This window comes from Meles meles, chromosome 20 (assembly GCF_922984935.1).
Source record: "Meles meles chromosome 20, mMelMel3.1 paternal haplotype, whole genome shotgun sequence".
In the NCBI taxonomy this organism is placed as follows: domain Eukaryota; kingdom Metazoa; phylum Chordata; class Mammalia; order Carnivora; family Mustelidae; genus Meles; species Meles meles.
This window is the reverse complement of record NC_060085.1, coordinates 11,869,900-11,881,088: the sequence shown is the minus strand read 5'-3', so window position 1 is coordinate 11,881,088 and position 11,189 is coordinate 11,869,900. Positions and strand designations below refer to the sequence as shown.

Genomic DNA, 11,189 nt, shown 5'->3' with positions numbered 1-11,189 from the left:
TTTTTCTTCCCCTTCAGGGATTCCAATAATTCTGACATTGGAACGTTTCATGGCATCGTTGGTATTCATCCTTTCTGATGGAGGCATAATACTCCATCGTGTATATGGACCACATATTCCTTATCCATCATCTGCTGAAGGGCATCTTGGTTCTTTCCACAGTTTTGCGACCGTGACCATTGCTGCAATAAACATTGGGTTACAGATGGCTCTTCTTTTCTTCTTTTCACTCCATCTGTATCTTTGGGGTAAATACCCAGCAGTGCAATTGCAGGGTCATAGGGAAGCTCTATTTTTAACTTCTTGAGGAATCTTCACACTGTTCTCCAAAGTGGCTGCACCAACTTGCATTCCCACCAACAGTGTAAGACAGTTCCCCTTTCTGCACATTCTCTCCAACACACGTTGTTTCCTGTCTTCCTAATTTTGGCCATTCTAACTGGTGTCAGGTGGTATCTCAATGTGGTTTTAATTTGTATCTCCCTGATGGCTCATGATGGTGTATCTTGATATCTTTGTTAAAGGACTTAACTTTCCTTACATAAAGGGGGATTAAAAATTCGTTTACCTATAGCTGTAACATTGATTGGGAAAGGGGATTACCTTGAACTTTAACTCTATATGAATATTTAAAAAATACAAATAAAAAGAAGAATAAACTAAACTAAAATAAAATTTAAAAAATAGAAAAGCAAAAGAAAAACATGGTGTATGTATCAAAAAGTTCAGGTTAGAAGGTTATTAACAAATTTGATGTACTCGACATCTCACTGTGATGGTAAATTGGTTAAAAAATTATCTATATAACAAAATTAAAAAACAAAAGATCCAGAATAGTGGGAATGAATTAAAAATAATAGTTATATCTGTGATGTAGTTGTGGTTGTTCTCTTGTTGTCTTTTTTTTTCCCAGTTGTCTTTCTTGGGGAGGGGCCCGCCAAGTGGGTTTTCAGGCCCTTCTATAGATGATTGTTTCTCTATTGAATTCTATGGAGATATTTTGACCATGGAGATGTTATAAATTCTATTAGTTAATGTGTACCTTCTTCCTTCTCAGTTTCTTGCCTTAATTAAGATAGTTTTGTCTATATATTTTATTTTTTATATTAGGGGTATTTTCTGATAATTTTAAAGACTTTGAGGGTTTTTTTTACTTTTTAAATTTCATTTTTAAATTTCCATATAATTGACATGCAGTGTTTTATTAGTTTCAAGTGTACAATGTAGTAATTCAACAGTTGTACACATTACTTAGTGCTCATCATAAGTGTACTCTTTTTTTTTCTTTTTATTTGTTTATTTACAGCATAACAGTGGTCATTGTTTTGGCATCACACCCAGTGCTCCATGCAGTACGTGCCTTCCCTATTACCCACCACCTGGTTCCTCAACCTACCCCCCACCCCGCCCCTTCAAAACCCTCTGGTTGTTTTTCAGAGTCCATAGTCTCTCATGGTTCATCTCCCCTTCCAGTTTCCCTCAACTCCCTCTCCTCTCCATCTCCCCATGTCCTCCATGTTATTTGATATGCTCCACAAATAAGTGAGACCATATGATACTTGACTCTCTCTGCTTGACTTATTTCGCTCAGCATAATTTCTTCCAGTCCCGTCCATGTTGCTACAAAAGTTGGGTATTCGTCCTTTCTGATGGAGGCATAATACTCCATCGTGTATGGACCACATCTTCCTTATCCATTCATCCGTTGAAGGGCATCTTGGTTCTTTCCACAGTTTGGCGACCGTAGCCATAGCTGCAATAAACATTGGGGTACAGATGGCCCTTCTTTTCACTCCATCTGTATCTTTGGGGTAAATACCCAGAAGTGCAATTGCAGGATCATAGGGAAGCTCTATTTTTTTATGTTTATTTTTATTTGTTTATTTACAGCATAACAGTGTTCATTGTTTTGGCATCACACCCAGTGCTCCATGCAGTACGTGCCCTCCCTATTACCCACCACCTGGTTCCTCAACCTCCCAGCCCCCCCCACCCCCCTGCCGCCCCTTCATAACCCTCTGGTTGTTTTTTAGAGTCCATAGTCTCTCATGGTTCATCTCCCCTTCCAGTTTCCCTCAACTCCCTCTCCTCTCCATCTCCCCATGTCCTCCATGTTATTTGTTATGCTCCACAAATAAGTGAGACCATATGATACTTGACTCTCTCTGCTTGACTTATTTCGCTCAGCATAATTTCTTCCAGTCCCGTCCATGTTGCTACAAAAGTTGGGTATTCGTCCTTTCTGATGGAGGCATAATACTCCATTGTGTATATGGACCACATCTTCCTTATCCATTCATCCGTTGAAGGGCATCTTGGTTCTTTCCACAGTTTGGCGACCGTAGCCATTGCTGCAATAAACATTGGGGTACAAATGGCCCTTCTTTTCACTCCATCTGTATCTTTGGGGTAAATACCCAGCAGTGCAATTGCAGGGTCATAGGGAAGCTCTATTTTTAATTTCTTCAGGAATCTCCACACTGTTCTCCAAAGTGGCTGCACTAACTTGCATTCCCACCAACCGTGTAAGAGGGTTCCCCTTTCTCCACATCCTCTCCAACACACGTTGTTTCCTGTCTTGCTAATTTTGGCCATTCTAACTGGTGTTAGGTGGTATCTCAATGTTGTTTTAATTTGAATCTCCCTGATGGCTGGTGATGATGAACATTTTTTCATGTGTCTGATAGTCATTTGTATGTCTTCGTTGGAGAAGTGTCTGTTCATATCTTCTGCCCATTTTTTGATATGATTATCTGTTTTGTGTGTGTTGAGTTTGAGAAGTTCTTTGTAGATCCTGGATATCAACCTTTTGTCTGTACTGTCATTTACAAATATCTTCTCCCATTCTGTGGGTTGCCTCTTTGTTTTGTTGACTGTTTCCTTTGCTGTGCAGAAGCTTTTGATCTTGATGAAGTCCCAAAAGTTCATTTTTGCTTTTGTTTCCTTGGCCTTTGGAGACATATCTTGAAAGAAGTTGCTGTGGCTGATATCGAAGAGGTTACTGCCTATGTTCTCCTCTAGGATTCTGATAGATTCCCGTCTCACGTTGAGGTCTTTTATCCATTTCGAGTTTATCTTTGTGAACGGTGTAAGAGAATGGTTGAGTTTCATTCTTCTACATATCGCTGTCCAGTTTTCCCAGCACCATTTATTGAAGAGACTGTCTTTTTTCCACTGAATATTTTTTCCTGTTTTGTCGAAGATTATTTGACCATAGAGTTGAGGGTCCATATCTGGGCTCTCTACTCTGTTCCACTGGTCTATGTGTCTATTTTTATGCCAGTACCACGCTGTCTTGGTGATCACAGCTTTGTAGTAAAGCTTGAAATCAGGTAACGTGATGCTGCCAGTTTTGTTTTTGTTTTTCAACATTTCCTTAGCAATTCGGGGTCTCTTCTGGCTCCATACAAATTTTAGGATTATTTGCTCCAGCTCTTTGAAAAATATCAGTGGAATTTTGATCGGAATGGCATTAAAAGTATAGATTGCTCTAGGCAGTATAGACATTTTAACAATGTTTATTCTTCCAATCCAAGAGCATGGAACAGTCTTCCATCTTTTTGTGTCTTCTTCAATTTCTTTCATGAGTGTTCTGTAGTTCCTCGAGTACAGGTCCTTTACCTCTTTGGTTAGGTTTGTTCCCAGGTATCTTATGGTTCTTGGTGCTATAGTAAATGGAATTGATTCTCTAATTTCCCTTTCTGTATTTTCATTGTTAGTGTATAAGAAAGCCACTGATTTCTGTACATTGACTTCATATCCTGCCACGTTACTGAATTGCTGTATGAGTTCTAGTAGTTTGTGGGTGGAGTCTTTGGGGTTTTCCATATAAAGAATCATGTCATCTGTGAAGAGAGAGAGTTTGACTTCTTCCTTGCCAATTTGGATACCTTTTATTTCTCTTTGTTGTCTGATTGCCGTTGCTAGAACTTCTAATACTATGTTGAAGACGAGTGGTGAGAGTGGGCATCCTTGTCGTGTTCCTGATCTCAATTGGAAGGCTGCAAGCTTTTTCCCATTGAGGATGATATTTGCTGTGGGTCTTTCATAGATAGATTTTATGAAGTTCAGGAATGTTCCCTCCAGCCTTATACTTTGAAACATTTTCATCAGGAACGGATGCTGGATTTTGTCAAATGCTTTTTCTGCATCAATTGAGAGGACCGTGTGGTTCTTCTCTCTTCTCTTATTGATTTGTTCTATCACACTGATTGATTTGCGAATGTTGATCCAACCTTGCAACCCAGGGGTGAATCCCACCTGGTCATGGTGGATAATCTTTTTAATGTGCTGCTGGATCCTGTTTGCTAGGATCATGTTGAGAATCTTTGCATCCATATTTATCAGTGATATTGGTCTGAAATTCTCCTTTTTGGTAGGGTCTTTGCCTGGTTTGGGGATCAGGGTAATGCTGGCTTCATCAAAAGAGTCTGGAAGTTTTCCTTCTGTTTCAATTTTTTTGGAACCACTTCAGGAGAATTGGTGTTATTTCTTTTTGGAAAGTTTGGTAGAATTCACAAGGGAGTCCGTCAGGTCCTGGGCTCTTTTTTTTGGGAGGTTTTGATCACTGCTTCAATCTCATTACTAGATATAGGTCTATACAGGTTGTCAATTTCTTCCTGGTTCAATTTTGGGAGTTTGTCGCTTTCCAGGAATGCATCCATTTCATCTATGTTGCTTAGCTTATTGGCATATAACTGTTGGTAATAATTTCTGATGATTGTTTCTATTTCCTTGGTGTTAGTTGTGATCTCTCCCTTTTCATTCATAATTTTATTAATTTGGGCTTTCTCTCTTTTCTTTTGGATTACTGTGGCCAATGGTTTATTGATCTTATTGATTCTTTCAAAAAACCAGCTTCTAGTTTCATTGATACGTTCTCCTGAATCTCTGGTTTCTACCTCATTGATCTCTGCTCTAATCTTGATTATTTCCCTTCTTGCATGTGGAGTTGGTTTGATTTGTTGTTGATTCTCCAGTTCTTTAAGGTGTAGAGACAGATGGTGTATTCTGGATTTTTCAATGTTTTTGAGGGAGGCTTGGATGGCTATGTATTTCCCCCTTAGAACCGCCTTTGCTGTATCCCATAGGTTTTGGACTGAGGTGTCTTCATTCTCATTGGTTTCCATGAATTGTTTAAGTTCGTCTTTGATCTCCTAGTTGATCCAAGCATTCTGAAGCAAGGTGGTCTTTAGCTTCCAGGTGTTTGAGTTTCTTCTGAACTTTTCCTTGTGATTGAGTTCCAGTTTCAAAGCATTGTGATCGGAGAATATGCAGGGAATAATGTCAGTCTTTTGGTATTGGTTGAGTCCTGCTTTGTGACCCAGTATGTGGTCTATTCTGGAGAAGGTTCCATGTGCACTTGAGAAGAATGAGTATTCTGTTGTTTTAGGGTGGAATGTTCTGTATATGTCTATGAGGTCCATCTAGTCCAATGTTTCATTCAATGCTCTTATTTCTTTATTAATTTTCTGCTTCGATGATCTGTCTATTTCTGAGAGAGGCGTATTAAGATCTCCTACTATTATTGTATTCATATCAATATAACTCTTTATCTTGATTAATAGTTTTCTTATGTAATTGGGTGCTCCCATATTGGGGGCATAGATATTCACAATTGTTAGATTGACTTGGCGGAAAGTCCCTTTAAGAATTATGTAGTGTCCTTCTGTATCTCTGACTACAGTCTTTAGTTTAAAATCTAATTTATCTGATATGAGAATCGCTACCCTGGCCTTCTTTTAAGGCCCATTGGCATGAAAGATGCTTCTCCATCCCTTCACTTTTAGTCTGGGTGTATCCTTAGGTTCAAAATGGGTCTCTTGTAGACAACATATGGATGGATCCTGTCGTTTTATCCAATCTGCAACCCTGTGTAGTTTTATGGGCACATTTAGGCCATTCACATTGAGAGTGATTATTGAGAGATAGGTTTTTATTGACATCGTTTTGCCTTTGAAGTCTTTCTGTCTGTAGATTTTTTCTATATTTCTGTTCAATGATATTCTTAGGATTTTTTCTCATTTATAGGACCCCCTTTAATATTTCCTGTAGTGTCGGCTTGGTGGTTGCATAGTCTTTTAAGCCTTGCCGGTCTTGGAAACTCTGTATCTCTCCATCCATTTTAAATGTCAGTGTTGCTGGATAGAGTATTCTTGGTTGTATGTTCTTCTCATTTAGTACTCTGAATATATTTTGCCAGCCCTTCCTGGCTTGCCAGGTCTCTGTGGAAAGGTCTGACGTTATTCTAATGGGCTTTCCTCTGTATGTAAGGAGCTTTTTTTCCTAGCTGCTTTTAGGAGGGTCTCTCTTGAAACATAATTCCTCATTCTAACTATAAGATGCCATGAGGACTTTTGAGAATCTAAAATCTTGGGAGGAAATCTCTCTGCCTCTAGTACATGAACGTTGTTTCCATTCGTGAGATTGGGAAAATTTTCATAGACAACTTCTTCCACTATATCTTCTAGACTTCTTTCTTTTTCCTCCCCTTCAGGGATTCCAATAATTCTGACGTTGGAACGTTTCATGGCATCGTTTATTTCCCTGATTCTGTTTTCGTGGCTTCTGAGCTGTTTGTTCCAGGCTTCCTCCTGATCCTTTCTATCTGTTTGTCCTTCAGATCACTGACTCCATCTTCTGTCTCAGTTACCCTAGCTTTTAGAGAATTTAGATTAGATTGGAACTCATTGAGAGCATTTTGAACATCATCCCTGGTGGCTTTCAGTTCTGCCCTAACATTGTGAACATCATCCCTGGTGGCTTTCAGTTCTGCCCTAATCAGTTCTGTTTGGTCATCCATGGCTTTCTCCAACCTAGCTATTACCTGGATAATTGTTAGTGTGAATTCCTTTTCTGACATATTGTCTATGTCTATAGCCATTAGCTCTGTTGCAGAAGGCCCATCCTTTGTATTTTTCTTCTGTTGGTATTCCTCCTCCTAGTCATTTTGGTAAGAGATGACTGAACAGATGCAGCTGGACTTATCGATTGTGGTGCAGTGAATGTGCACCCTGGAACGCTTCTGTGCAATCAGGATTCCCCACCCAAATGAGAGAAAAAAGAAATGAAAAAGAAATAGAGAAGAAGAAAGAAAAAAAAGGGGAAAGAAAAAAGGAAAAATAAAAAGAGAGAGAGAGAGAGATAGGAAAAAAAGGGAAGATAAAAGAGAAGGCTCAGCCCAAATGGACCACAAGGTAAGATTTGTGAAGTATACAAACAAAAACAGACAAACAAAAAGACTGATAAAAGTATATGACAAGAGAAAAAAAAATATATATAAGCAAAAAAAAGTGAAGAACCTCATCAGAAAGAACCCCAAGTATAAGATTTATATATTATCAGGACAAACACAAATTCACAGAAACACTGACAGAAGGAAAAATTGGGAGAGTGGTTATAAATTCTCAGTGTGGGTGAGGAAGTTTATTTTGATTCTTCCTGAATGTATTGATGTTTTTGTTAAGGGACTCAACTTTCCTAAGCTACAGGGGGATTAGAAACTGGTTTGTCTATAGGGGTAGCATTGATTGGGGAAAGGAGATTACCTTGAAGCTTAACTCTATATGTATAGTAGAAAATAAAAATTAAAAAAGAATAAACTAGACTAAACTAATTTAAAATTAAAAAAGAATTAAAAAAATAGAAAAGCAAAAGGAAAACACGGGTGTATGTATCAAAAAGTTCAAGTTAGAAGGTTATTAAAGAATTTGATGTACTGGACATCTCAGTGTGATGGTAAATAGGTTAAAAAATTATCTGTATGTTTAAAAAAAAGAACCAGAATATTGGTAAAGAGTTAAAAATAAAAGTTGTATTTATGAAGTAGTGGTGGTTGTTCTCGTAGTCTTTTTTTTTTTTTTCTTCCTTCCTGGTTGGTTTTCTGGGGGAGGGGCCTGCTACGTGGGTTTTCAGACAATGATGTTCCCTGAGTTAGGTCCTCCCGCTCCCCTGAAGTGGGTGAGCTCTGAGGAAACTGTTTTTTTCAGCCTTTTGTTCTCTGGGGGTTTTAATGTTCTTTCATCTGCTTTCTCTCACCTTGACAGCTTTCGATGGTTTTTGGAGGTTTAGAGGAGAGCAAACTGCACCCCGACCTCCCTCCCAGAGAGAAGCCTCAGAATGTTTTGCAAAAGCTGCTGGCAGAGTCGGTTCTGAGTCACTGTCCCTGGGGATGCAGGAGCTCCTCGTTGTACCCAAAACCTGGGCAGCGGTGGCTGTCTAGGCAGCTCCAGACTGCCAGAGAGGTTCCGAGCAGAGATTGCACACTGAGATTTTCCCGCTGTCCGGGGCTAGGAATGTCTGGTTTTTCCGGCTGCCAGAGCTCCAGGCTAGCGCCTATGAGCACATATCCCAAGGGAGGGTGTGGGACGCTCGCATTTCAGGATTGCCGTCTGGCCAGGCTCCCAGCCCCTCACGGGAGCCAGACCCCACTCATTCTCGTTCTCGGGCGCGCTGGCGTTCAGGTGCACTGGCGGCTCAGGGATGGAGACCTGATTTCTCCGCTGCACTCTCTCTGGCTCAGCGCCAGGGGAGGCTATCCTGGGTCCAGGGACTTAGGTCCCTGACCCTAACCGCCCAGGTTCCCACTATTACCCCCCGCGATCCTTTGCTCTTTGTTTTTTGAGTGCTTTCAACCAGACTCCAAGTTAATGCTGGTCCCCAGACGCAGAGCACTCTCGTGTTGGGGTATTACTTTCCAATCAGTCACCTCTGGTGGCTCCCTCCCCCTTTTGTTTATCTTCCAATATCAGTCCAATGCTCCCAGTCTGCTTTACCTGCCACTGGCGTCTTCTGCTCCTGTAGAGATCCAGACGTGTATAATTCTGATCTCAGGCTGATTTCATGGGTGGTCGGAATTCTTTGGTAGGTAATCAGCTCACTTTAGGGTACAGGTTGAAATGGTGCCTCCTCCTACTTCCCCGCCATCTTAGTGTATCTAAAAGATTTTTTACTTACTTATTTATTTGACAGAGTAAGAGAGATCACAAGTAGGCAGAGAAGCAGGTAGAGAGAGGCAGGGAAGCAGGCCCCCTGTTGAGCAGAGTGCCCTATGGGGGCTTGATCCAGGACCCTGAGATCATGACCTGAGCCAAAGGCAGATGCTTAAGCCACTGAGCTACCCAGGTGCCCCACATACACAGAAATCTTTATCCATTCATCTTTCAATGGAACTTGGGCGGCTTCCTTATCTTGGCTATTGTAAACAATGCTGCAATACATATTGGGTGCATATATATTTTCAAATGAGTGCTTTTTGTCTTCTTTGGGAAATGTAATTACATGATAATGTGGTATTCCTATTTTTAACTTTTTGAAGAACCTCATAGTGTTTTCCACAGTGGCTACACCAGTTTGCATTCACACCAAAGTGCACGAGTGTGTCCTTTTCTTCACAGCCTCCTCATAACTTGTCATTTCTTGGGGCACCTGGGTGGCTCAGTGAGTTAAACCTCTGCCTTCAGCTCAGCTCATGATCTCAGGGTCCTGGGATCAAGTCCTGCATTGGGCTCTTTGCTCAGCGGGGAGCCCGCTTCCTCCTCTCTCTCTCTGCCTGCCTCTCTGCCTCTCTCTGTGATCTCTGTCAAGTGAATAAATAAAATCTTAAAAAATCTTGTCATTTCTTGTCCTTTTATACTAACCATTCTGACTGGTATGAGGTGATAGTCTTATTCATTTGGATATCACATAGATGGAATTATTTTATTTCCTTTTCAGATTTTCACTTTTCCTATATAGATATGCAACTGATTTTTTGAGGGCTGGTTTTGTATCCAGTTACTTGGTAGGATTAATTTAATAGTTTTATTATTGCTTGTAGCATCTTTGGTATTTATACAATAAAATTGTATATATATAATATATATACATATAAGAGCACATCATTTACACACATTATTTCTTCCTTTCCAGTTTGGATGCCACTCATTACTTATTATTTCTTTAGTTTCTCTGTCTAGAACTTCCAGTGTTATGTTGAGTAGAAGTCAGGAAAGTGGGCATCCTTGCGTGTTCTTGATCATAGAGGAAAAATGTTCCCTGTATCCCCAGTGAGTACCATGTTTGCTGTGGGTTTTCATGAATGGCTTTATGTTGAGATTGTTTCCTTCCATTCCTAGTTTTTAGCGCTTTTATTATGTGCCATATAAACATAAACATTAATTATTTGAGTGAAGAATATAAAAAATAATGCACTTTCCAGGTTAGTAGTGCATGATTGTGTAATGTTCTTTCTTTCTTGTTTTTGTAGTCACATCAGTGACATGGAACTGGAGAATGATACACAAATTTCAGAATTTTTTCTCCTGGGATTTTCAGAGGAACCAGAATTGCAACCCTTCCTCTTTGGTCTGTTCCTCTCCATGTACTTGGTCATCATTCTTGGGAACCTGCTCATCATCCTGGCTGTCAGCTCAGACTCCCACCTATACACCCCCATGTACTTCTTCCTCACCAATCTGTCCCTTGTAGATATCTGTTTCACCTCCACGACTGTCCCCAAGATGCTGGTGAATATACAAACGCAGGAAAAGGTCATAACTTATGAAAGTTGCATCATACAGATGTACTTTTTCATACTTTTTGTAGGTTTGGACAACTTTCTCCTGACTGTGATGGCTTACGACCGCTTTGTGGCCATTTGTCACCCCCTACATTACATGGTCACCATGAACCCCCGGCTCTGTGGACTATTGGTTTTAGTGTCCTGGATCATGAGTGTTCTGCATTCTTTGTTACAAACCCTAATGGTCTTGCGGCTGTCCTTCTGTACAGAGGTGGAAATCCCCCACTTTTTCTGTGAACTCAATCAGATGATCCAACTTGCTTGTTCTGATACCTTTCTTAATGACATGGTGATGTATTTTGCAACTGTGCTGCTGGTTGCTGCTCCCCTGGCTGGGGTCCTTTACTCATACTCTAAGATAGCTTCCTCCATATGTGGGATCTCAACAGCTCAGGGCAAGTATAAAGCATTTTCCACCTGTGCATCTCACCTCTCTGTTGTCTCCTTATTTTACTGTACAGGCCTAGGAGTGTACCTTAGCTCTGCTGCTCCCCAGAGCTCCCACTCAAGTGCAATGGCCTCAGTGATGTACACAGTGGTCACACCCATGCTGAATCCCTTTATCTACAGTCTGAGGAACAGAGACATAAAGGGGGCTCTAAATGTATTTTTCAGAAGGAAGCCATAA

General features: G+C 40.4%; 1 protein-coding gene across 1 annotated transcript; it reads left to right on the top strand.

Annotated features, from left to right (window-relative positions):
- The first annotated feature begins 10,205 nt into the window (after window positions 1-10,205).
- Window positions 10,206-11,189, top strand: LOC123932633 (olfactory receptor-like protein OLF4). The gene has a single exon (XM_045991065.1). The coding sequence runs from the start codon at window positions 10,221-10,223 to the stop codon at window positions 11,187-11,189; it is 969 nt and encodes a 322-aa protein (XP_045847021.1). The 5' UTR covers window positions 10,206-10,220.